General features: G+C 41.5%; 1 protein-coding gene across 8 annotated transcripts in view; it reads right to left on the bottom strand.

The window, feature by feature from the left end:
- The window catches only part of ADD1 (adducin 1), a 48903-nt gene continuing 21026 nt past the window's right edge, over positions 1–27877 (bottom strand). For 2 of the 8 annotated variants that reach the window (XM_053402795.1, XM_053402796.1), the window contains exons 6-16: positions 26962–27111; positions 25223–25366; positions 25022–25120; positions 24462–24638; positions 23002–23346; positions 19911–20012; positions 18648–18737; positions 17808–17900; positions 11526–11679; positions 8588–8683; positions 1–2201 (exon numbers count right to left, since the gene is read on the bottom strand). In XM_053402795.1, the coding sequence (XP_053258770.1) occupies positions 1852–2201; positions 8588–8683; positions 11526–11679; positions 17808–17900; positions 18648–18737; positions 19911–20012; positions 23002–23346; positions 24462–24638; positions 25022–25120; positions 25223–25366; positions 26962–27111 (1800 nt within the window). In that variant the 3' untranslated portion in view covers positions 1–1851. Of the gene's footprint in view, positions 2202–6473; positions 6509–8587; positions 8684–11525; positions 11680–17807; positions 17901–18647; positions 18738–19910; positions 20013–23001; positions 23347–24461; positions 24639–25021; positions 25121–25222; positions 25367–26961; positions 27112–27877 lie in introns of those variants that run through there. The other 6 variants (XM_053402799.1, XM_053402797.1, XM_053402800.1 and 3 more) reach the window with 6 other exon arrangements.

The raw sequence follows: 27877 nt of genomic DNA, 5'->3' as shown, positions 1-27877 counted from the left end.
TCCTTTAAAGAATTTTATTTGTGTAGAATTGAATTAAACAACAAAAGAAGAAGAAAAAATACAGGACTCTTCCCTTTCCCTCCCTGTCCCACTGAAGTGTGTTCTCATACAATACACAACTAGATTTCATTATGTAATAGAAAGAATTGAGAACTACAAAACTGGAACTTAAAAATCATTGCATATGTGGTCAAAGATTAGAGTCCCTACATTTTATAACAGAAACACTAAAGCAATGGCTTTTGTAATGCAATTTCAATCCTGGCAATGAGACACGGTTAAGCTTTTAGTGTTCACAGGACACACAGTTAGGAAACAAGCTCAAAGCCATTAGTGCCATGCAGTCCATATGAAAAATTCCTTTCTCTCTCTCTGTTATCAGCACTTCTGCTTTTCCATTAGTGATGGTTTTAGTACCACCAACCCTCCCCCAATCTCCCTGTAACCCTTCTGCACGGGTGTTATTTATTTTACCATTTTAAAGTGATTTGTTTCAAACTGGTTTCCAAGGTATCTATTTGGAACCTAACATAGGCATAATGTTTAGAATAAAGCTGCACCAGTCACTGAATTCTTTCTAATCTTCTGTGCTTTTTTAAAGCACGAATTGTAAGGCATTCAATACTAGCTATTTCACCAAACTTCAATTAAAAACCTACACAATCTGCCCCCCCCAGTGGTGCATTATTCATTACCGAAGTTAATCAATAAAAATCAGCATCTTCGTTCCCAACTGACCTTAAACAGTGAGTCTTTTCTTTTGTTATAACCAGAACTCAGTCAACTTTACAGGTTTAGAAGAAATACCAATTGTTTCTGAAACATTGCCTTGCACAACTCAAAAGTTTAGTCTCTGCACTGTAGCTTAAATCAGTGAATCCAGAGAAGCAGAAGAGATTAGCAAGCTGTGCCAAGTCAGTGCCAGATTATGACAAACCTTCCAAGGGTTCTCGGAAATGAGCCACATGGCCTTGGAAATGACTGGGGCAGCTCATGCTGTAGTACAGCTCCTGTTGCATCCGCAAGCGGCGCAACATATTGGAGCAATTGAGTGAGGTCATGATCTGACTTAATAAAGGCAGTAGGTATGTGCCTGCTACTAGGAAATTTTATTTTCAAAGGCTTGAAATTAACTTCCGAATTATCAGGTGAGGTTGGGTATAAACTTTTGGTAGGAAAGAAATTAGTAAAATAACTGGTTGTTCTGTCAGTTTATTAGAACGCAGGCAGAGGGATCAGCAGGAAACACCACAAATCACTTCATTCTTCTTACACATAACAAATAGATTTAAATTTCAGCTATGCTACAATACAGAATAAGGGAAGGGAAAAGACAGCTTTCTTCAAAGCCTCAGTGTAACGTTATTTCTAATTACACAGTGCGAAAGCAGGTGCTCGGTTCCATAATACAACCTCTCAAAATATAACTGCAATCATATCCAAGTTGTCAGTATTTAAGAAGCCACTTGGTAACAACAGTAGGCTCTGGGACAAGAACAAATGTTAGAGTGAGCAGACAGCAACACCCCGTGGAGCAAGACCTTGCGAAAATCCATTGACTGCATATATAAATCAGCATGGACTCTCAAGGTGACACATGGGGTTCCATGGAAGTCATTTAGCTTTGTTTGCGTACTAGGGATAAACCCTGGTTAGCTGCTGTTGAATATGCAGGATTAGCACCTTCTGCTCATTAATTTTCCATTATAATCTTAAGCAATCAAGCTATAGCTTGAGGGTGTTGCTTGGTCTGCTTGTTACTAAAGACAAAAGAAAACACTCAGTAAGAACTGATACATTCTAGTGGTTAATAAACTTAGACTCTAACCATGACAGTATATTTGAAGGTATTTAGGAGTCAGTCTTCTTTTTGTTTTTCTTCAGGAAGGAAGGTGTACGGAACTTCTTCTTCTTCTTGGACGGAGACTTCCCAGGAGACTCATCACCGCCGGCTTCGGCTGCTGCCCCCTCCTCAGCCAGTGGGGTCGCTGCCTCTTCACCCGGCTGAGATTGGGGTTCTGGATTTTCAGGAGGTAACTCAGTCTGGCTTTGGGCGAGATCTTTGTCACTTTTATCATCCTCTTTTCCAAAGGTTGGGAAGCCAAGGTGCTCTGAAGGCTCATCAGGGGTGAGATCTGGGAGGCTTTGCTTGAAAGTTGCAGCATCACTGTCATCGGTGCAAGTCTGGTTAGGTTGCCTCTCTAGTGGAGCAAGCAACAGGAAACATCTGTTAATGTGTGCCTGTTGCTGAAATGAGGGCTAACAGAAATTAACTGTGGAAAACCTACACGCAGAGCCAGGTGTTTTGTAAATGGCCTTTGGGCAGAGAGATGAAACTGAAATATTTATTCGAATTCTGTCTTCTCCACAATGCTTTAGAGTCAAAAACCAAAGTGTCAGAAGTTCACATACTAAAAATTCTGCTGACTTCTTACATTTATTTATGAAATATTCACTCTTTTCTATAAGCACACAGGGTAAAGGGACCCCTGACCATTAGGTCCAGTCACGGACAACTCTGGGGCTGCGGCGCTCATCTCGCTTTATTGGCTGAGGGAGCCGGCATACATCTTCCGGGTCATGTGGCCAGCATGACTAAGCCACTTCTAGCAAACCAGAGCAGCACACGGAAACGCTGTTTACCTTCCCGCCAGAGTGGTACCTATTTATCTACTTGCACTTTGACGTGCTTTTGAACTGTTAGGTTGGCAGGAGCAGGGACCGAGCATAAATGGAAGATGCATATGCTTGTTTCTCCTTATTTTGCAAAATAATAATTGGACTCAGTATTCAGACGGAGTAGCACTGATGACTTAATGAGGTTTTATGTTAGCCTCTCACAGTGGCCCAAAAGACCGGCTTACATGAAGGCATTCAGTATGAAAAATGAAGCCACACTCTCTGCAGATGAAGGAGCTTTTATACAAAGCTCAGCAATGCTAACTATTGCTCCCTTATCCTCAAAAGATATCTCACCTGTATCTTCAAGTGGGCCAGAGTTTTGTGTGACTTGGAATCTTAAATTCTGCATTCTTTGCAACCTGATTCTCCGTTTGTTCAAATATTACACAGAGACAGGGAAAGCAGAGGCATGAACTACCCCTGCTTCTGTTTCCCCTCTCGCACTGCAATGCAATAGAAGAAAGGAAACACGGACGTATATGGGCAATTCACCTTCTGTTCCCCCCACTTTGGCATAATGCATGAATTGGCTTTCAGGATGGAAAAGCATGTTGTACTTTGCCATCTCTTATCTGATTTTTAGACACAGTCCAAAAATTTAATCATCATTAGGAAGGTGCCTCTATCTCTGGCCTTATAGGAAGTGAGAAAACACTGTGAAGAGCATCCTGGACATAAACAACAGGAGATGATCTTATGTACCGTATTTTTCGCACGATTGGACGCACCGGACCATAGGGCGCACCTAGTTTTTTGGGGGGGAAATAAAGGAAAATTTTTTCCCTTTATTTCCCCCCCAAAAGCAGGTCAGGGAAACTGAACCAGGTCGAGGAACAGCGGGATAGTGGCGCTGCGCCTCCCTGCTGTCCCCCGAGCTTGTGGGGCTGGCTGATGACTGCCTGGCGCGCGGAGCGCTCTGCTTCAGCGGGCCCCACCCGCCAGGCAGCAGGCTGCTATCCGCAGCGTGGGGAGCCCTGCGGGGAACTCCTGCAGGGCTCCCCACGCAGCAGATGTCTGCCTGGCGCGAGGGGCGCTCTGCTTCAGGGCGCCCCACCCGCCGGGCGGCAGGCTGCTATCCGCAGCATGGGGAGCCCTGCGGGGAACTCCTGCAAGGCTCCCCACGCTGCGGATGTGTTCCCGAAGCGCCGGGCGCTCTGCTTTCAGGGCGCCCGACGCTCCGGGAAGCACGGCTGCTATCTGCAGCGTGGGGAGCCCTGTGGGGAACTCCTGCAAGGGTCCCCATGCTGCGGATGTGTTCCCGAAGCGCCGGGCGCTCTGCTTTCAGGGCGCCCGACGCTCCAGGAAGCAGGCTGCTATCCGCAGCCTAGACACAGCTAGCGGAGCGCTAATCCCGAAGCTTGGGGCTGCGGAGCTCAGCGCGCCCCAAGCTTCTGGGTGCCGGCAAGGTCTAGACGGCTAGCGGAGACCTTGCCGGCACCCAGAAGCTTGGGGCGCGCTGAGCTCCGCACGCCCCAAGCTTCGGGATTAATGCAGCGCTCCGCTAGCCGTGGGAGAGCTGGGTCTCCCATGGCTAGCGGATAGCTTCCTGAAGCCTGGAGAGCGAGAGGGGTCGGTGCGCACCGACCCCTCTCACTCTCCAGGCTTCAGCGAAAGCCTGCATTCGCTCCATAGGACGCACACACATTTTCCCTTGCTTTTTAGGAGGGAAAAAGTGCGTCCTATGGTGCGAAAAATACGGTAGATCAAATCTTAGCTAGCTCCTTGAATTACTAAGGATGTTCGGATCCACTGCACATGCTCGCCTCACATAAACACAGGGAAGCACAAACCACAGCAAAGTTGCAACAGCAAACATATCACTTTATTTCTGAGGCACTGGAGGTTTATGGCCATGGTTCTTGGCCCAATTTGAATTGCAGTGACTTTAGGTACCTGGTTCATTTCTAGTACTGCACCGAAAATACAATGCTGTGGTTTGTATTCTTTTAAGGTTAATTTAATATTGCATTCACCTTCTTTGTATTTGTATTTAACAGTTCTCCGTTTCATCTTTATTTGAAGCTTGGAACAGGAAAAACCTGGGATTTGTTAGCTTAGTGATGATAACCACTTCAAACTCAGCAAACCAAAACATTAGAAGTTTTAAAATGGGTTAGGATAATTTAAAAGCAGGGGGAAATGAAAAAGCTATTTGGAAAGTTAAAAGCTGCAATTAATTTTTTTTATTTAAATATAGCTCTTTAAATGTAGTTCAAATATCCTTCTGTTTTCATTGCTGCTGTTACAGCAATTAATTGCTGCCTTCACATGGAAGGAAGTCAGATGAAAATGGAGTCAGACCAACAGTCCCACTAGCTCAGCAATGTTTACACCTGACTTCACCAAGCGGGCACCCTTCAGAAGTTTTGGACTACAATTCCCATCAGCCCCAGCCAGTATGGTCATGCTCCTATCAGCCCTGGCAACATACTGCTGTGCTGGTGGGGGTTTGTAATCCAAACTGTAGTCCAAAAACATCTGAAGGGAACCAGACTGGCAAAGGTTGGTGAGTGGCAGCGGCTCTCAAGAGTTTCAGACAGCCCTACATAGAGATGCTGGGAACTGAAGCTGCGACCTTCTCCATGCAGGCAGATGCCATAATAGAGTTATGGCTCTTCCTCAAACTTTCTTGGTTTCCCTTTCCATTGTAACCAGAGAACATGGTTTGTTTTTCTGTAACAAACCACAATCTCTAGTCTACATTAAGCCATGATTTGTGGCTGGCTTGCTGATTATGGCTTGTTAGGGAACCACAATCCCAATTTCTGGTTCAGATGCAACAGAAAGGTAGGTCTTCCCAGTTTAACCCCTCATACGCCAGGAGAGGAGTGAAGTGGGAGCAATCAGGCAGCACGTGCCAGCACACTGCCCATTCATGCTAAATTGGTAAGTCTGGCCTTTTGTTACGTGCAAACATGGCAAAGAAATGTATGGATATGGCTTTAAGGAACAACAACAAAAACTTTTAACATTTATTCAGCTCAGCAAATTAAATGCACCTTTCCAATGGGACTTACAGTTAGATTTTACTTGAATGAATTTCAGAGTCAAAAATAAATTGAAAATGTAAAGCTTACTGAATGCCCATGAAGAAGCACAGTAAATGCTATATAAAACAATGCAACCGGTACAACCATGTGCTGAAAATGGCACTATAAAGCCACTCTCTAACATATGATTATAGTCCAGTTTGACATGAGGAGGAGAGGGGACTTTCCCGTCCCACAAAAATGTATGTTATGGAGGCATTTTAAGAGAAATACAGGCTACCAGATTTGCACTGTCTACCCTCTTCTCTTCTTTGTGCTCCTCAGCTTGAAGAGAGGGGCTCAGGCTCCCTTCTCACAACAGGCAACGCGCCACTAACACCACTTAGGAAAACCGACACAATCATGAAGAGATGAGCCTCTTTGAAACATCCTTTTATCTCTTAAGGTAATTTTAGTTTGTTGTCATTGATATAAGGAGCAATGCAACACTACCTTATTCTCTGCTTTACAGGATAAATCAATGGTTTGGAGTCAAAATCAGTATGTGAACATCTTCTTGGAGTGTTTTATACATATGGCTACCAAGTCACACTCAAGTCTAATACAGACTGTATTTTTCTTAATGTACCTCTGATCTCTTTGTTCTGGTAAAGCAACTGAAATAGTTAAGCAGACTTCAAACTATGTAAAGGCTGACCAAACCAACATAGGGAGGAAACACCACAAAATATGCAAGAGAATGAAGCACAGCACAGAGAAGTCAGGATAAAGCAGCAGGAACAGGGATGGGATGAATACTTACTATGGCAACAGGTACTCTTTAGCATATCCACCTCCTGTTTGTAACGCAGCCACAAGAAGAAAAAAGCACAAGTAGAGAATCTATACATCCATCACAGCCATTGTGTTATATTAAAAGAATGGTCATTACCATTCTTATAAAATACAGAATGAGGTGGTGTGAAGAGACAACTTTGTAACAGACAAGTGATAAAATCCAGGGTAAAAGGGAAACACTGAACACATCTTAGATTACACCTGGTTTGAGTACTCAACTTATTTTTACCAATTCACTGCAACAATAGGTCTGGTCTTGCTCTCATTAAGCAGAGACCTTAAAGAAATCAAATCTTTTAACTTTGAAACCCATGAGTAGAGGTGTAATCCAATTACAATAATGCTTAAGAAATGTGCAACCACCAAGCAGAATTTGCTAAAAAAAATTTGCATGATCCAAAAACCCATTTGGAGAAGAAGATTTCCCCTTGCATTTCAACAACGGAAACAGCTCTAGACAGGAGTCCATATATCCAAGACCTGCGTCTCTCTGGAAGTGAAATCTCCTTTTGTTGGTAAGTGGGGCTCAGGTGCAGCAGTGGTTGGTGTGGCATTGCCAGTTACCGAGACGAAGGGAGGCACAGCTGTGGGGAGCTTGGTGCAGCAGCGTTTGAGTGGTTCTGCCACTGCACTTGCACTGCGCTTCCTGCCACTTGCCCCTCCCCCTCTTGATAACTGGCAGTGATGAGCAGTGTTGGGAAGCCAGATCAGCAAAGCAGTGGCGCCCACTACTGCTCAGGGGGACTTAAGAGTTGCTGAGCACAGTGATCCTGCTCACTGGTGCACACTGGGACATTAGCTTCACTAATATCCTGATGGATGGCATTCTACAACTTGTGCCTGGTTTGGTAGGCAGCTACTATTTGGTAGCATAGATATTTCCTAGTAGCCAGCTGTGAGGTCAAATCCTAAAACAAAAGGTTCAAGATCAACTGCTGACAACTATTTCTGCCAATGAAAGTTTCAATGAAGAGGAGAACTGGAGAGGAGAGAGATAATGGCCGAGTGGCTGGCTATTAATGATCAAGAATCTTTCAGTACTGCTGAAAGGACACTCTGGGAACCCTCAGTGCAAAGAAATAATTTCAAAATTCTCTAGCATCATTTAAATTTCAGCAAATTTTAAATTCTATTCATGTGACTTTGTTAATTTGACCATCCAAAAAGCTATTTTGTGATTTTCAATTCAGTCTCCCTTTTCACAATATTTAGCTATGTTAAGTTTTTTAACAGCATGATCCTGTGCCAATTTACTTGGAAGTAAATCTAACAAACAACAGTTACTCCCAAGTTAACTGGGAACAGGATATTAAAGGGGGCTCTCAAGTTGACTCTTCCTGATCCCACAAGCAATGAAAAAGTTACACTTGAAGCTGGAAATGATCCACAGGAAGTTTCTATTGCCATTATGGAATAGAGAATTTGGAAATACTGCGTACAGTTTTGGGAGACCACCACTTGAAGAAAGTGCCAAAGAGATGAGAAAGTTGCATAAGAGTGCAACCGAAGAGATCCAGTGCTGGAACATCTTCCCTATGAAGAAAGCTTAAAGCACTAGTGGCTTTTCAGTTGAAAAAAACTTAAAAGAAACAGGACAGAGGTTTACAAAGTTGTGTAGAGTGCAGATAGAAAGAAAAACCTCCCTCCTTCACAACACAAGAACTCAGGATCACTCAATGGCACTACTGGCAGCAGATAAAGGACAAAATGTGTAAATAATCCACAAATTAAAAGTTGATATTGCTAACTAGCTAAGATGGCTTTTAAAAAGAATAAAGCAATTCATGAAAGAAAACTATTGATAACTCTATTAGACGGTATGTCACTTAATCAGGAGCTAACAAAAGGAGATGGCCATCACTTTCCATGTCACATGAGACAGAGCGTGGTCTTGCCCAATCAGACAGTCCTTGTGTTCTCAAGTGCACATTTCTTTATTATTGCGAACACAACCACTAGCACATTTAGCTATATGTTGCTCTACAGAATAAAATAGATGAACACATTTTTCTCTGATATCAACTGAAACATGAACACAGAGGTGCAGCTACACAAACTCTTAGCTCCAGGGGACATACCTTCCTCCAGTTTCACTGGAGTGCTGGGAGGAGTGCAAGCAGCAGGGTGCTCCAAAGAGCTCCTCTCCCTCGGCTGCCTGGCATCGTCTGAATCTTCTACAAAAGTACAGACAAGGTTAAACAGATCACTCTCACAATTCACATAACTGTGCATAAAGGATCTTAACTTTTAATGAAGAACTCTGTTCAGAAGCTGTTTCTAATGTAAATGAAAACACGAGTGCAACTGAGCAAAAATGTGCTACTAATTGTGCCCTATGTTAAAATAGGGAAGTTTGAGGTTTCATTTTAGAATTTACTGTGGCTGATGACATCTGAAATTCACAGGAGGCAATGAATGGAACATTATACAAATTATAAACACAAACTGTTAAGGATTCCAGATTAGTCCAGCTACTATAGATCACAGAAAAAAACCATAAATGACCATTGCAAGGAACTCTGTTCAGCGGAAGCCTCTCTAGCAGGAAGCAAATAAGGAACATGGCCAACCATAAACTAAAGCGAAGATATTCACAAACTGGACTGGTCTCGCCCAGTTGGCAGCTTCATTGCCTGCCACATTGAGCTGTAAGATTTTTGTCACCATTAGTTCAACTGTGTGTAGCTGCTGCTGAAAAGCTATGTAATGACGTGCAATTCTCCATCCTCTTTCTACCCAACTAGTCAACTAAGAACAATCAGCCTGGGGTTACAGTTGCCTTGGCAATGCAAATATGTTCATTTTCTCACCCTCAACCACCCTGCAAACTGAATCCCATTGTTTCTTAAAGGTAAAGGTACCCCCAACCGTTAGGTCCAGTCGCAGACGACTCTGGAGTTGCGGCGCTCATCTCACTTTACTGGCCGAGGGAGCCGACGTTTGTCCAAGTCATGTGGCCAGCATGACTAAGCCGCTTTTGGCGAACCAGAGCAGCACATGGAAACGCTGTTTACCTTTCCGCCAGAGCGGTACCTATATATCTATTTGCACTCTGACGTGTTTTCGAACTGCTAGGTTGGCAGGAGCTGGGACTGAGCAACAGGAGCTCACCCCGTCGCGGGGATTCGAACCGCCGACCTTCTGATCGGCAAGCCCTAGGCTCTGTGGTTTAGACCACAACGCCACCTGTGTCCCTTATAGTAATGCAAAAGAAAAAAATCATCCTAAAGGAGAGGCAATTTTTGTTCAAAGCTCAAATGCAAGGAAGGGAACGACTGTTGTGTAGTGGCAAGCATTTCATGCTTGGGAGACTGATCCCTACGCAGCCGCGAAAATGAGTGACTGGCCATGGGCTCAGTCTCTCTTTCTCAGCCTAATCTACTTCACAAAGTTGCACTGAAAATAAAGTAGGCAAAGAGAGAACATATGTGCCACCCTGGGCTCCAAGAAGGCCTGGATAAAAATGTAATCAGTAACCATTATAAAGACAATCAGTTTAAGCTGAAGTATCTCATGCATTAAACACACAACAATAACAGAGTCTTCAATTGCTGGGTCACCTTGTTCAAAATTTCTGGATGTCCCAATAATGTTAAGTCTTATGATTTTTAACATATACCAAACTATTATGCTTTACTACTTGAAGTTTCTAAATTACATCCACTTTGTCTGAAAAACATTTTTCACAAGGGATGTTATGTTCACAAGGCATGTTATATCCAGTAAGTGTACTATTTTATACCTGTGTACACAATAGCTGAGCTTCACAAATCAACAAATGTACACTCTTACACAAACATCTGTACATGCATTGAGATTGCTTGTATCTGTATTCAGTGCAATGTGTGAGTATGTCTAGAGTTACTGACAACATAGAACAATGGGCAGTACTGGGCTCAGCAGGATCTTCTCCCTCCCACCCTTGTTGCTTCTTTGTGGTTTCAAATAGCTTTTTGTATATGTTTTATTGTATTGGGAACTAGCTTTGAGATGCTTTATAGCAGGGGTGGGGAATTTTTGGCCCTGAATGCCAGATTTCTTTCTAACTTCCAACCCATGGGCCAGTTTTGACAGCTGCTCAAGGCCATTCAGCTGTCAGAATTAACCCACATGGTGGGGTGAGGAAGCCTGCTTCCCCACTCCATTCATCAGCTTCGTGGATAATTCAATTCTGCCCTCTGCAGGGGTTTGCTTCACCAGTGCATTCACCACAGATTCCACATGGCAAGATTAAAGCCTCCACTCACCAGCTGATGAGCGTGGAGTTCAATCCTGTTCTCTGTAGGAGTCTCCTCTGCCAGCACAGTCCCTGCAGGGAACATGCTGATGTGCTGATGAAGCAATACCCAGCAGACTGAACTCTGCTCCCAGCAACATCACTAAGTGACTTCATTGATTGTCAGGTGGGTGTGATTTGGGATGAGACAAACTGGAATGGCCCAGATTGGCTGGAGGTAACAACCCCCTGCTTTGTAAGAAGCAATTCATAAATGAAATAACAGAATTGCAATGGAATTTGATTATGTTTTAAGATCAAAGTTCTATTATTTTTTGCTTTTCGAGCTCAGCAATATCATCAAGTAAAGGAAATCCATACTAAAACCATTTCAACTTCAACATGAAAGAGCAACTAAGTCTCCAAACTCTGTGCTTCCAGCAGAAAAAATGAACTACAGTAGCAGCAATAAATGAGTGTGTAGTTTAACATTGCTTGTTTCTTATCACTGAAGTTGTCTGCAAGATAATGTGTGGCTTGCCCTAGCCAACAAGAAGCCTACCGTTAACACTCCTCCTTTGTCTCAAGTAAGAAGCACAGCAGCAATACAGAATGTTTCTGCCAGTTCCTGTAACTGCTTGGTACATTGTGCAGGTTGGGCAAATGTCACAGTATAACCACCAAGGTATGATGGGAATCAACACAAAGGAAACTTATAAGGGAAGCCTGGCACATTTAACTACATATCCGAAGTATATTGACACCATGGTAAGGCAAGTTAGAGTTAGGTAGACACAAACCTGACTGCCTCTGTTTCCTTTCTACTTCTCTGCGATACTCTTCTAGCTCTTGGTCTGTGAACTTGTTGAAGGGGTTTGGTCCTGTTGTGCTTACGATTACTCGTGGTTGGTACTCCTTCTCAATTATTGCCTTTGATGCTGTCACCAATTCTCCCTGTTTGGAAGAAAATAAATGTTTTTCATGAAATAATATACAGTGCACTAACAATGTCTGAGGGCTAAAACAATGGAAGAAATTATTCAAAATCTGATTTAAAAAACAAGACTGAAAAGATTTTCATTTAGAGAAAGTAAGAATATCCATTTTATCACATGGTTATTGCATCATGACTACATTCCGCAATAGAGCGAGATTAATGAGTTCCAAACTTGTGAAGAGTTTTCAGGTGAAAGACTGCCTACACACATAACAAATTAATAATGGTAACAATAATAATACTCATTTAACCCATTACATGAAAACAGGCATTTCAGGGATAGCATCACACAAACATCAGTGTTTCTGCCACACTATATCCACTCTTAAGCAGCACAACAAAATATAGCATCACTACACAATATTTAAAAGCACCCCTTGGGAAGGAGTGGGAACCAAACTGTTAAAAGGTTTAGCTACTACAAGTCCAAATTAACCTTTTCCAGAACATTCAAAAGTGGGGACAGGCCTTCAGGGAAGGCCTTCCTCTTGTGCAATACTGACCAGAAATTCCCTTTTACACTTCCACTGGGTGAAAAATCTTGACAAGGTCCACAGCCACATTTTAAATGTGTGCTATAGAATTACATCATTGTCATAATTTGCACTGGAGGCACAAAAACATTTAACGTCAGTGACCACAGGTATCTTTATTCAGAAGAGCAGTCCCTCATTCTTCTTTATTCTTGCTCTGTGGGGAACAGAACCCATAGTCCTGCAAAGGAGGGCACTTCTTCCAGGACGTGGACTCAAATAACACAAAAGCCTGGCTATATTGTTCTTTCACTCTTTCAGGTACTTTTAAACTTACAGAAAGAGCCATGCTCACCAAATCATGTGGGAAAATATGTCAGTCTCAGCCACTGAAGACTATATTAGCACCCCGCACAGAAGGAAATCATTCCCAGAAAGAAACAAGATACTCAGTTCCCCCAGGAAAGATGGCAGATACATCTTGTCAGCACCTAATACTCCATGAAGGGCATATATCAGATGCGTTAGAGAATTTCAGACTCTTCTGATCAGATTTCAAAGGCTCATTTCTGGCCCATATCCCTGAGTGTCCAAACCTTGTTGGAAGATACTAGAGGATGCTCTTGTTGACCGGTAGAGAACTCCGATGTCTGTTCCCTGAGCTTAGATTCCAGCAGTAAAAAAGGGGGATGAGCAGGAGAGGGAAAATAAATAAACTGTGAAAGGAGTCAGATATCAGAGGATGCTCTAATTCTGAGACACTTCCTATGGCAGTCAACTATATTTTTGTCACTTTTAATATTTTATTTTATTTCAATATTTGAGGTTACACTTTGTCACTCAACAGATGTAACCCTATTCTACAATACTAATAACTAACCCAACCTTGATTTTTATTAATTATGATTACATACAATTGTGTTTTAAATAATAATAATATTAATTTATTATTTATACCCCGCACATCTGGCTGAGTTTCCCCAGCCACTCTGGGCAGCTCCCAATAGAGTGTTAAAAACAATACAGCATTAAATATTAAAAACTTCCCTAAACAGGGCTGCCTTCAGATGTCTTTTAAAGATAGGATAGCTGCTTATTTCCTTCACATCTGAAGGGAGGGTGTTCCACAGGGTGGGTGCCACTACCAAGAAGGCCCTCTGTCTGGTTCCCTGTAACCTCACTTCTCGCAATGAGGGAACCGCCAGAAGGCCCTCAGCGCTGGATCTCAGTGCCTGGGCTGAACGATGGGGGTGGAGACGCTCCTTCAGGTATACAGCACCGAGGCCGTTTAGGGCTTTAAACGTCAGCACCAACACTGAATTGTGCTCGGAAATTCATATTCAGTTTCATCCTTTTAAACAAATTTCTTACTATGTACTGCTATTCTTTTTCTGTGGACTTCACATATGAAAAGTTACTTTTTAAGTAGGCTAGAAAAGAGACATTGCACATACCTTTGTAAACCAAGAAAACTTTAATAAAAATATCAATGGGGGGGGGGGAAAGGTAGGCTAGAAAAGGCAGTTAACTATATTGATCAATACTACTATCAATGAAGCACTGGAAACTGGCCAGTTCATCTTGGGATAAAACCAATTCCAATGTCTTAGCTCAGCCCGGTCATATATTGAAGTACTTGTAAGCTGTAGACCAATGTTGGGACACTGTACTGACTTCATCAATGAACCTTTAAAAACTCTAAAAAGTCAATGGCCAAGTCTGAGGAGAAGAGCCAGGACAATGTAATTCAATGTAAAAAGATGCAAAGTAATGCCAGAAAATTCCACATATATCCTCATGGGGACTGAACTGGCAGTGACTGACCAGGAACGAGACCCTGGGGTTGTAGGGGAGAGCTTGAGGAAGACGTTGACCCAGTGTGAAGGAGCTGTGAAAAAGGAGAATTCCATGCTATGGATCATTAGAAAAGGAACTAAAAACAAATCCATCAATATCATAAAGCAGTTATATAAACCTATGGCGTGACAGAATTTGGAATACTGTGTACAGTTCTGGTCACCTCAAAAGGGATATTGTAGAGGTGGAAAGGGTTCAGAAAAGGGCAGCCAAAATGATCAAGAGGGTGAAGCAAATTGCATATGAGGAAAGGCGGGGAGTGTCGTCAGCTTAGAGAGAAAACAAGCAAGAGGTGACATGATAGTAGGGTATGAAATTACATGTGGCATGGAGCAAGTGGCTAGAGACGTTTTTCTCCCTCTCTCGTAACACTAGAACTCAAGAACATCCAATGAAACAATGTTGGAGGATTTGGGGACCCAGAAACGAAAGTACTTCTTCACGCAGTGCATAGTTGAAACTATGGAACATGCCCCAGCAGGAGGTAGCAATGGCCAGCAACTTGGATGGCTTTTATTAATGGCCACGAGACATGATGGTTAGTTACACTCTGCCTCCATGGTTAGAGGTTGTATGATTCTGAATATAAGTTGCTGGAAACCCTAGCAGGGGAAAATGCTTTGCTCTTGGTCCTACATGCCACCTTCCCAAAGGCATCTGGTCAGCCACTGTGAGAACAGGATGCTGGTCCATATTTAGCAAGACTTGGTTGCTGTTTTTAACCCAACTATAAGCATTTTACATAAAAGAACAAAAAAGTTGTAATACAAACAACTTTTTAAAACTGTAAAAAACTGTAAACGTAATAAAATTATCAAGGCATAAATAAAATTAAGTTTTTCTAATTGCTGGCATCCATTTTTCTTGGGAGGCAATGGAAGAATGCACCTCCGGGGGTGAACCACTGGAGAGTTACAGTGCCTGCTGTGGCTGTATCAGAGACTGATACAGGAAAGTCATGTCTCTGGTTTCGTTGCTATAGGTGCAGCATGATGTTTCTTCTCTCTGCTCTCCTCCCAGCCGTCACTGCTGTGGATAGACTACCTGTCTGCCTCTAGGCAATGACATTGCCTGCAAGGGATTCCCACACAGCGGGGTTAAGGTTGCCAGCCTTCATGTCACATTTGGGGACAACTTTGTAACAGGTCTAGTGCCTGAAGTCAGATTCCAATAGAGCACGTTCTTATGGATTGCTGCCATCTTCCATTCTGTGGAGATGACCAAGTCAGTCCAGACGTCACTGAGACAGAAGTGCAAACAGGTTGTGAATGTGGCCTTAGGAGAACACCTCTTTGTTTGAGACTCTGTCCTGCCATGTGATGTCCAAATCTTCCCGACCCACTGCATGTTGCCCATAAAGCTCAACACACAAGCCTGGCAGACCGTCTTGGCATTGGTCATTAGCATCACATTCTCCATACCCTTTTGGAGAGGCAAGCCATTGTCATAGCTGCCTTACCAATATGTTTGTCCAGCTCAGTGTTGATGGAAAGGTTACTGGTTATGGTGGAGCCCAGGTAGACAAAATTGTCTACCACCTTAGGCGTTTGGTTACCAATGCTGACATGTGGAGTGCTTGTTGCCTCCTGAGCAAAAATGTTGGTCTTTGTCAGGCTGATGACAAGACCAAACGGACAAAATGGTTGACGAGTAGCGTTTCCTCAGAGTGCACTGTCAAGACTGAGTCATCTGCAAACAACATCTCTCCGATAGGAGCCCACCACACTTTTCTTTGTGAAGCGTGGAGATGTTTAGCCAACTGAAGTATGTCAGAGCTCAGTACCCTGTGTCATAACAATCAGAGCCAAAATACCACTTTCAGAGACACAATACGGAACGCTTCAGTGATTCAACTGTGGTTTCTGGAGTGCTAGAAGCACTTTGTTGAGATCCCAGATCTTTGCTGGACAGGTGGACTAAGGAAAGTTGCTCCCTATAAAAATGGAGGATGCCAGAGCTGCTAGGTTTGCCGGAACATTTAGAAAGCCCTGAGGATTCTGCAGAGGGTATTAGGCTGAAGATCTATGCAGAGTCCATCTTGTAGGAATGAGAGAAGCTGTGTAAGTCCTGTGGTGTTCAGTTGCTGATTCTTCTCACACTATCTCAGGAATGCCACCTAGGTAGACTGGCAAATTCTAGGGTTATTTGGCCACCTGAATGGTGCATGGGACTTCCTCTGGCTGCCGAAACCTGAGGAACTTCTCAATCTCCAGGCTGTCAGTTGCAACCATTGAGGATTGGGTTGCTATAGAGAGCCTTAGGACAGCAGATCTGCTCTGTGAAAAAGATTCTATTCTGTGTGTGGTACAGAATTTTGGGCGTTCAGAGTTGCCAAGGCTACTTGAGGGCCACCAGGGACCTTATTTGTGTGCCTCGTTTTAGCATGCAGAACAGGAGGAAAGTTTGAAAAGCATACCGAGAAGGCTGTCGAGGGCATTTCTGTGTCTGGAGAAGAAACAAGCCATCTTGTAGCTGGTGGCTGACAGAGGTCCACTTCACTTTGCTGAATGCTCTAATTGACACTCTCCTAGCATGTGGAAGGCGTCTAGAAATTCTGTGAAATTAGTGTATGGCTAAAGATATCCTCAAAAATTATGCCTACTTCTTAAATTAGCAGACTGCTATCAAAGCTGTAGCACAAAGCTATCCCAAAGCAAGCAGCCCTTGACTCCACTGCAAGAGGAAGATCAAGGCTAATACTTTACAACTCAACTGTCCTTCATAATATTCTATACAAATACAAACTAATAGAATCATGAAGATATCTGAAAAGCTGACAAATAAGGCACAACGAATGCATGGAACTGACTGCTTTTATTTTTCAATTTCTAGTATCTACTCTTGTGGCACCAGACACCTTAAAGACGAAAAAATGCTAAGTCTTCATGCAATACAGTCTACTTTATGATGCAACAAATGTTATCCCAGATTGGCAGGTATATATGCACATGAGTGTAAACTCTGTGGAGAGAAATTTAAGCAGTAAGGCCTAATATTTCCCTTTCTCCACATTCATGTAGCAGAGGAGAAGAACACAACAGGGCCATGTCAGAAATGACCAAAGTGATGCTATTAGTTTGAGAAGAGTAACTTAGGGCTGATTCATATATGTGTCAATGTCTGATGTGATGCAGGCCCTTTCACTGTAATTGGACTACCTAATATAGGGGTGTGTTTGTAGAAGATTGTCCCATATGGTTACATGCCAGAAAAGAGACTACTTTAAAGCTTACCGCCATGTTACATTTTATGATTTTTCACAATTTCAGAGACATGGGTTCTCATCCGAAATTTGGCAGTGCAATCTGTAAAACGACTTTAGGAAGCCAACAAATGGCTCAATCTTCAGAGGCAGTACCATTTGAGATTCATCCATATACAACACCCATGACACGAAAACAGCTACAATCGTGCTTTACGTATTTGTGCTGCTTTAATTTTTGGCTAAGCCTGTGGATATTTTGGGTATTACACTGATGTAACCAGGTTACTTAACAAAGACCATGCATAAACAAAACTACACTGAGAACCGTACAATTTTCCATATGCTATCCATGATCATAAAAGGAATAAGACTGACTTTATTTCTTAAAAAAAAATTAATGTATCAAACATAAACACATGCATAATTTGTAGAATCGTATAACCTTCTTAACATTTACAAAGAAATATAAGCTACAACCCAGGGCAAGAAAGAGGTAGAAGTGAAAGGTAAACAACAGAACTTAGAGCAGTTATGACATGGCAGTAAGTACCTTTCTAACAGAGACAGATTTAGCGGGATTAAAGGCCTGCTCTGTGGGATCGAGCCCTTCAATTGTTTCCGTACAGTCTGAGAGGGGAGCATCCTGCAACAGTAAATTGAGTGAACAGAGCAAACCAAGCTCAGGCTTTAGATCACCAGCGTAAAGCATTATGGCATGGGATAAATATCATGCAGAAAAACAGTAAATTGTGATACAGAAGCAATGGCAATGAAGCAACATGCACCAATACACTAACCCCAACTTGAAAAATTCCCTGGCCATGATGATGACTAGTCAAACTGCATAAAAGTACAATAAAAAATAATAGTTGGGCTACCTTTTGCATCTCTAAAATCTACTGAGTGAAGTCATTTGGTTCTATGCTTTCTCTGAAAAAGCATACATTATACCTATTTAAAAACTATAAAGGTAAGACAATATCTTCAAATGAATATGTCCTAAAAAGAAAGTTTGCGATAAAGAGTTCATTGCTGATTAAATGTACTGTAGCAATAATGGCTTTGGACTCAGCAGCTTTTTCACTACAGCTGTGACACAAAGTCTGACTAGTCAAGAGTGGGTTTTTAGCCCACAGAGAAGCAGCCTTGGTGTCTATCATGCACTGCAACCAGCACCAAAGGCAGTATACTTGCTAATAACATGCTTCCCACTGAGTTTCTGACCCTAAACATGGTTGCAAAGACAGCAAAATGTTACCTCTAAAACTTACCTTATAAACAGTTAACTTCTGCCGATTAAAGAATAATTTCATAGTGATACATTAGGTGACAGCAGGAATGTACTATAAACTAACTCTAAGTTTGTATTTTAAGCAGGCTATGTGCTCACCTGAACGAGGCTCCTGTCCACAACAACCCCAGAAAGAACCTGTGACTGTGGGCCAGCAGTTTTAATGTCTTGCAGGTTTTGCTCTCGGATCTGTAAATGATAAAATACATTAATTGCATATGAATAACAGAGAGAACGGAACTCACCTGCCTGTGTGCACCACAATATGGGCTCCTGCATATGAACCTCGGTCAAGTTGGTTTGGATATATACAGTATCAGTTCCATCAATTACCACTGCAGGATACCATTTTTATATTTTATTACACCTTTGGGACCACAAGCATCAGTCTCTCAGAAGCTTCCAGGGGTAAAAGGTAAAGAGGACCCCTGGACAGTTAAGTCCAGTCAAACTTGACTATAGAGTGTGGGACTCATCTCGCTACAGGCTGAGGGAGATGACGTTTGCTGCAGACCATTTTCTGGGTCATGTGGCCAGAATGACTAAACAGCCTCTAGGATCCTGCACTAAACCCCAAATTTTGTGACTGCAAATTGGCAGATTTATTTCTTTCCATAGGCTTAGTTTGAATACATTGTTCTTGTTTTGCAAAAGGAAATCTTATGAGCAATGCAAGGGAGTATGTTCATTGCTACACCCACAACAATAAGCAAATTGCATCAAAAATTCCAAAGCTCAATTCTTAGAAATAGTGCACACACATAATATCTACCTACCTTTCTAAAATGCAAAATTATGACTTTAGGGACAGTGTGAACGGCAACATTGTTAGCTTCTTAAATATGCGTTCAGAAGTAATCAGTGTTGACTTGGAAAGCCAAGGGAAGGATGAAAACATGAATAGGGCGGGGGAGGGAGGGGGTTGTTTGAAAAACCAATCACTATCTAAGCAATATATTTGGCACACTTAATATATGCCAGCCTTCCCAACCTGGAGCTCTCCAGAGGTTTTGGACTCCAACATCAGCCCTAGCTAATGGTCAACAATCCAAACTACCAATAGGGGACCAGATTAAGAAAAGCTGGCTTACACCAACAGCCGCTGTGCTATTCTGACCAGTTCTTGCCAACTTGAGAAAGGGATAAGAGACTGTTTAGCAAATATGGCCTGTAAGTTACTTATTACAAACTGAAAAGTCAAATCCCACATAGGAGAAATGTTTCGTCTAATTAGCACTCATATTTTTAAGGCATTTTGTCTTTATTTTTGATTCTCTTGAGATTTCAGCTATGATATATACGTACTTTCAATGTGGACTATAAAAAACATTCAGAGATTACAGATAGATTGCCAATACAAACCTTGTTCCTCATTTCTTGGACTTCCTTTGGGTTAGTGTTCAATGGAACAAATAGATTTTGGACAGCAGAGGTGGCAGTTCTATGTCCATCCTCTTTAGTCCACTGTAATATCAAGAACAATTACATAAAATCAAAATTGCTGTAATGGCTAGAATATTCATAGAAGCAAGTTTACAGCACAGTAAATCATGCATATACACAACTGAGAAATGAATCAATGACTGCATTCCAGTATTTGTAAAGACATAACCATCTCTCAGCTTTGAAACAGCTGTTAAGCTGTAATTTTTGTAATTCAGAGCAAATATTTCAAAAAACTAAATATGAAAAGGAGTGAAGTATATCACAAGGTCCTGAAAAATGCGTCAAAAGATCTTGTTGATTTTTCTGATTGTCTATATTAACAATACTCCAAGAAATGTGAACTAGATAAAATGTTACTTTGCTATTTGTATTAACCACAGAAGGCTGCAATTCTTTGCACTTTCCTGGAAGTAAGTCTAACCGTACTCGGGCCCCAGCTGCACTACACATTTAAAGCTGTATCATACTACTTTCAACAGTTTTAGCTTCCTCCAAGCAATCATGGGAAATGTAGTTTGCTATGGTGCTAAGAGGCCACCTATTCCCCCTTCCAGAGCTGCAGATTACAGAGTTCCCTGGGGAAAGTGATTGACTGTTAAAGCACTCTGGAAATTGTAACAAACTCTAGTTCCCAGGATTCTTTGGGAGAAACCATAGCTGTTTAAAGTGGCATGATACCGCTTTAAATGTATAGTGCAGGTGGATGGAGGCTCAGTACAGGACTGAGCCATTAAAATATAAATCTATCAACAATGCCAAACTTCCTCGACTGTCTTTTAATTTCCACATCATTGATTCACTTCCCTGATATTTAGACACATCAAAGCCAACAGAAAGCACAAGATGACAGGAATATGAAAAGCAGTGTGATGTCAATAACCAGGTTGAGTGAACGATTCTGTACTATGAGGGAAGAGTGGGCATCACCAAAGTTTGGATTCAAAACAAAACTCAATGTAGTTTTCAGAATTGTTTTTGCACAGGCAAATAGATGGATCAGCCTAAGGAAGGAGTTTGGTGATGTCAAAATATTTTGTATAAAGCTTACAGATTCAAAGATTACAAAAAATAAAAACCCATACACAAAGCACTTCCATGATTTCTTTACAGAAGGTTGTTTCATATGGCCAGTACATTTAGTATGTTGGAAGGCGACTTTGTGCCACAATGATCTTTTAAGCGCTCAGTCTCATAAATTATACACCAATTATTGCACAGAAAATGTACTGAACACTGAAACATACCCGTTTAAAGATGCTATTCCCCCCAAATAATTTTAAGACAAAAGATAGCCAGAAATAGAACTCTTAAAAAAAAGCAACAGAATTTTAAAAAATGTTTTGCAAGTATGAAGTAAAAAAATGGAATGAACATGGAGCTATGGATACTCACTGATTCTTATCTTTGCACATAAAAATAACTCCAGGTTTTTATTAAAGATATTTAACAACAGTATTAAGAACCTTAGTATAACTGGTACTTTAAAAATATTTAAGAGCATTAAAAATCAAATACACAAACTGAGTAAGATTACATTGTTCTAGCAAAATATTAAAACAAGTTTATGGTTTCAAGTGATTCTTTCATTTTATACTTATTTCAGATATTCACTTCATTACATGTGTTCAAAACACACAAACTCTCATCAATATTCTTACAACATAGGGCACTAACTCTTTCTAGAATAAAAGAAGGGTTTGACAGTACTAGATATAGGATAGCAAAAGGGGAGGGAGTCACCACACAAAGAATCTCTCCTTTGGATTCCATTTTCTCCGTGGATTTTTAGATGGCACTACCTTGACTAAGAGCAACTACATTCCCCATTAATCATTCTGAAAGGGAGAAAAAAGCAACCAAGATTTAGGGGGTTTTCCACTGACAGCAAATGAAAGTATTCAAAGGAGAACAGGAGAAAGTTAACAACTTTTGAACAATATGATTTTTCATGCTCAACACTGATCTGTACTATCACTAGAATGGCTATGAAGGACTCTACGTTCTTGTCTCAAGTTCCTACATTGTCAGCTATGTATCAATCAGCCACTTTAAAGCCGGCATCATGCACAAAATCTGGATTTTAGAATAGAATAGTATACACTATCACAATAAGCATTTCCAAACAGCTATCCACACGATAGCATTTGAAAACCTTTAGTCAAGACTGAAGTGCATATTTTAACTTTGTCAACAGCAATGTTAAACGAAGTTTCCCCGAACAGTGCCTGGTGGTTGCCTGAGCTGCACTTTAGTCATGCCACACCCAGCTGGTACTAGAGGAAAGATTTTCAAATTATGGCCATCTACTTACATGCAACAATTCATGCAGAAGGCTGTGAACACTGGGAGGCTTTAGGACAGACAGAAGCATAGTGGGGAGAGCAGCAAAAGTGGTGAATTTATTAGGAAGCAAAAGGGCTTAAGAGGAAATAAAGCCTGTGGGGTTAAAACTCTCGTCATTTTTGGTAATCCACAGATCAGATAAAAGGCACTTCAATACGATCCAAATCAGGCCCACGGATTTAACTAAAATGTGGTAATTGGCCAAGTACTTAAAACAAATACCACAAACTATGAGAAGGCAGTCTGTAGACCAGCTAATTTCTGTGTTGAGAAGTGTTCATAATTTAGACAAAAATTTAAAAACTAATTTACTTTAAGTTTTAACTAGGATATTTCCCAGAAAGTACGACCAAAACTTCTCTGATAAAAAACCATTTAAGTAACTCGAATATATAAAACAGAACCAATAAGACATTGGCTTGTTCATTTATTGCTGGCTTAGCAGTCTTAACTGCTCTCTGCACCCTTCCATTCAAATTGCAATGAGAACGCAGGTCTAAATTTCATTACTAGAGCATATTAGAAAGGAATGTTTCAAGTGAAGCCAGATTAGACAGGAAAGAGGGAGGAGTTAATGTTGTATGTTATTCCCAAAGCCTCACAGTGCCTGCCACCCAAAGTTGCTCTACATCATCTAACTATGAACAGTAAGGTAGGCACAGACCAAGCAGTTGGTAATACAGCTTGGCACGCAGACACCGGACGAGAGAGACTGCAGCAAGGGTTTCACGTGATCGTGTGTAATGTTCGTCCACACCTTAGTCTTCGACTTGGGGCTGCCGCCATTCTGCCCTTCTTCAGAAGCATCATCTCCTCGGCCAGAATTCAGCCACCTTGTCTTCTCTCGCTGCTGTTTCTGAAAACTATGCCGCAGAGGAGAACAAGTGCCCGAGTCCCCATCGCTAGCAAAAGAATACCCCGTGACACTAGCAGGGATTTCCACGTCACTGTATTTTTTAGATTTCTCTCTCAAAGCAGGGCATCGATAGGGGTAGCCAGTTCTGTAACCCTAGGGAAACACCATAGCAGAACACTGTCAACATGGCCTCAAAACCTACCCGTTAAACAAATTTACTGACAGCCATTATGGAAACATTTATACATGCCAAGTTCTGCCCTTGAATATCTTTGCCATTTTGGTGATTTGAGTTCACACAAATACATCAAATTACTAAACATGCTTTGAAGCACTTTAATTATATTGGCATGCCCATGAGTGAATCAGTATTATGTCAGTCCAAAGCTCATTTGAACGAAACAAGTACAGTTTACATTTAAGAGTAATAAATATGAACTAGAACATATGTCCAAGTCTCAGTTCTTCTCTTCTATGATATAAAAACACAAGGCACCCAAGTGACCACTTGTAAACTGGGCAATGCCAATTGAAAAAAACAGATCAGGAGGAGGCTGGGACTATCAGACTCCATTAAGGAACACAGAATGAGAATCTGAAGGTCTGCCTGTCTCCACTTGTGCCTGCCCACCTTCAGTAGAAACTCTTCTCCAGATGCCCCTGTCACCTGAGGTGCAGTAGGTGGCTACCATGGAAAAGGGCCTCTTTGGTGGTGACCTTCTAATTATTATCTACTTGCATACCATCACCAGTGTGCATTACTGAATCCTCCCACTAGAGAAGTTCACCTGGTATGTATGCTAATGCCATTTCAGAAACAGGAGAAAACCTTATTTGTTGAATCTTTTTAGTTGTTAAAATTTAATCTGGTTTATTTTTTTCTCTTTTAGAATTATATTGCTTTGTTTCTGTTCTGTTTTTAAATAATCACCCTGGAATATTGTTTGAAGGGTGTGTTAGACATTTTAAAAACCCATAAGTAATAATAATGCTGAATTACTGCAAGTCTACAGCAATTTTGTTTTGTTCTTGCTATAAAGGAGATCAGGGTACAGTACAGTTAAGGACAAGCCTCTTGGCAGCTGCCATTGGAAATGGAGCTCCACAACCTACTCCTGCCATTCTCAGAAAGTGCTTTTCTTCCTAGACTTATTTGTCCTTTAATTATGTACATTGTCTAAACAGAAATGAAACCCTTGAGACCATTAGCATATGTTACAAGATCTTTCTGATGCTAAAAATCAGTTGAATAGTAGATTTTCTCTTACCAAATTATCAAGCATTCGCATAAGAGCTTCAAATTCCTGCTCTCCAGTCTGCCATTTGGGGTAAGATGCTGTCCCCTCCCCTGCTAGAGGCTCATGGCCACGAGACTTAGCCTTGTATTTTCCAGGGTCCAAGAGCACTAAGTTGTCTGCCCCCCCTGCACTGGCCAGAGTACGTACCTTAAAGTAATCAAAACAGATAAAAGTTTCTGTGATATTGAATAAATCAAACATATTTCAATGTCTACTCAATAATTATGCTAAATGTTTCATTACAATGTCTCTAATCAAAGTGCCATTTAATAATAGCAATAATATTTTTTTTATTTATATGCCACATCTGGCTGGGTTTTAAAGATAAAACTACTAATCCAATAAATTTAATTCAACATTACCATTCATTTACAGTGCTAAAATAAAAACCTGCCATATAGTTTCAGCAAATAAATCTTTTCATTACACTGTCTGCTATACGCATTACCAGCCTGGGTTTTTAAAAACTGATGAAGATAAATAAATAAATAATGAGATTAAAAAATAAAAAAACAATTTAGCATGCTTACTTGGATCTCACAAGCAACGACCAAATTATGAATATAGTAGAAAGCCTCTTCCACGCTTTCTCCAACTGATACCAAACCATGATTTCTGAGTATGAGAACCTTGGAAAGGAAATAAAGAAAGAAAGTGTTGACAAGTAAGAAGAAAAACAAAACAGACTTTCTGCTTGCCTTTTGCGCCTTAGATAACGTTTGGACACTGACCTTGCTTTTGGGGCCCAGATTCTTCTGAATCAACACTTTCTCCTCCTCATCTACAAGAATCCCATGGTAATCATGGTAGGTTACTTCCCCAAGAGACAGTGCCTCTGGAGAGATTGGCAAGAGACCACTTTTCATTGCTGACACCTAAGAAGATGACAACAGGTTTCATAAATAGACATTTATGAAGAAAAAGAAATTCTTGGCTGAAGGATGACAGTAGGGAGAAAGGCCCCTCCTTCAGGGCTAGGAAGGCAGTCTCCAAATTTCACTGCCAGAAGAGGCACCCCTCTCATCAACCCCTAAACCAGGTTTGGGGAATCTTTGGCCCTCCAGACGTTGAAGAACTACAACTCCAATCACCCCTTGCTATTGGCCATACTTACTAGGGTTGATGGGAGTTGTAGTTAACAAAATCTGGAGGGTCAAAGTTCCCCATGCCTGCCTTAGACAAACTCTAAAAATGAACAAAACCTGACCTAAGGAGGCAAAATATGAAACTGAAGAACCTCCAGTGGGATGAAATAGAAATACCGCAAACTTTGCAGGCCCATGCACAGTGAAGCAGAGAGAGGAAGTAGGAAATAGACAGGAGCTAGTTCCTCAGATAAAATAAGATCAAAATTTTGTCTATTACAAGAAAGGGGCACCGATTTCAAGCCATGCTGATTTGGATAGGGATCAGGTTCCACACCTTACATGTGCACCTGCTATGTTAGCTGTGCAGCTACATACACCTGCCAGTGAGACCTGCAAAGGGCTGGCCACTTCTGGATCTGGCCCTCTGCCCCAGAGTGGTTCCTCACCCTTGTCCTAATGGAATAAAACATATCTGTGGTAGACAGAACACACAGAGAGACTCTGTTCCACTTAATTATGTAAGCAGACAACTCCATTTACCGACCTACAGAAAGTTGGTAAGATACAGGGCAGCATACCTGCCCTCCTGAATAACAGAAATTAAGCAGTTAGTATAGATCAGGCATGTCTAACAGGTAGATCGTGATCTACCGGTAGATCACTAGATGTCTGCGGTAGACCACTGGTAGATCCCCAAAACCCCCCAAAAATGGGCTTTCCTCCTTCCTAAAAAAAAAGCTCAACAGCTTTGACCTGAACCCCCAAAAAGGGGGTAGTTTACTGCCAGTTTTTAACTCTGTGAGTAGATCGCAGTCTCTTGGGAGTTGGCCACCCCTGGTATAGATTTTCCATTTCTCTCCTCAAATAGAAGAGGACAGCTAGCATAGGAATGTCAAAAACAAATGCATCCCAGGATGTAAACCCTAATTTCATTAATCCTCTAAGACAGATTCTTTTGGGGTGCATAGTCCTCTGCAGAACACAACTTCCAAAGGCCCCATCAGATGAAGCTAATGTGTCAAATTTTCCTAGAAGGCTGTTGTGTTGAAGATTAGGGTAATCTGTTCTTCCCACCCAAGACTGACCAAGAAGAAACAGTGTCCTATGCTGGGTGATGCCGTCTTGTCCTTCCTACACAGTGCTTTCAAGTTTATCTCCAGAGTAAATGCAAAGAATTTTAAATATGAAAATTTATTTCTCTTAGATACATTTAGGGTTTATTTTCTCTATTTTAAAAAGCTTTGTAATTTCTACCCCTCAATGCCCCTACTTTTCTGGATTGGGCAGTAAGTACCACACATGCTCTTTCTCCTCCTGGACTGGTGCAGTGCAGTACTTTACATGAAATTTCCCCACCACTAGAGGAAGAAGGGACTTCTTACCGCTGCTCCTGCCGGCGTGTGAATATGAACGATGCACTTAATGTCAGGTCGAGCTGCATAAATAGCCGAGTGCAATGTGAAGCCAGCCTGATTAACTCCCAAATTAGTGCTTCCACGATCAACAACATCACCTTGAATATTTATTTTAACCTGGTAACATAAAATAGCATTAATTCTAGAAATGAGCCTACCGTCCTATCGCAGGAGAGAAACAGGCTCAGTATTTTCAAATCTCCCTCAATGAAAACAAATATAAGATGGATACAAAAGCAGCAGTCACATCAAATAAGGAGAGGAACAAACCAGTTGAGCACCTTACCCCCTCTGGCAAGTACCCCCAGGAGGGGGGGGCAAGTGGCTTCTTTCCCTTTGCATTGGGCTTTCACAAGGGGTGAAAGCAGCAGGGGGATGCTGCTGGCAGTTTCTCTTCTTATGGGGAAAACGGCAGGGGGGGGAGTGCCCCTCGCTCCCACTGAAAAGGCTTTTACAGGGGTTTATTTTATGCTACTCTCTGAAGGTGTTTACACAAATACATTAGAAATAGTTTGCACTGCAAGCATAGTTCTTTATTATGGTGGAATGTGGGGGAGGAAAACGAACACCTAATTTTAATCATCAAAATATTTGGGGCCAGATAATGAAAAATCACCACATTCCCCCAATATATCTGAGTGGCTGTGCTGAGCTTGTAGAAAAGTTTGTTAAGATTGGAGGTTTTTTTAAGAGGCTCAACATCCATGCAATGACTACAGCCAACTGGAGACTTTACAGACAGATAATATGCTTTTCAGAATTATTTGAATCTTTATAGGTTTTCACATATTCTTTTATTTGATGATGAATAGAACAGTAATCATGTTGAAAGCAGGAATAAAATTTTATTCATAACACCTCAAACATTTGTGCCATTCAACAT

This window comes from Podarcis raffonei, chromosome 9 (assembly GCF_027172205.1).
Source record: "Podarcis raffonei isolate rPodRaf1 chromosome 9, rPodRaf1.pri, whole genome shotgun sequence".
NCBI lineage: Eukaryota > Metazoa > Chordata > Lepidosauria > Squamata > Lacertidae > Podarcis > Podarcis raffonei.
The sequence above is the reverse complement of the archived record's forward strand: the minus strand, read 5'-3'. Positions and strand labels throughout refer to the sequence as shown.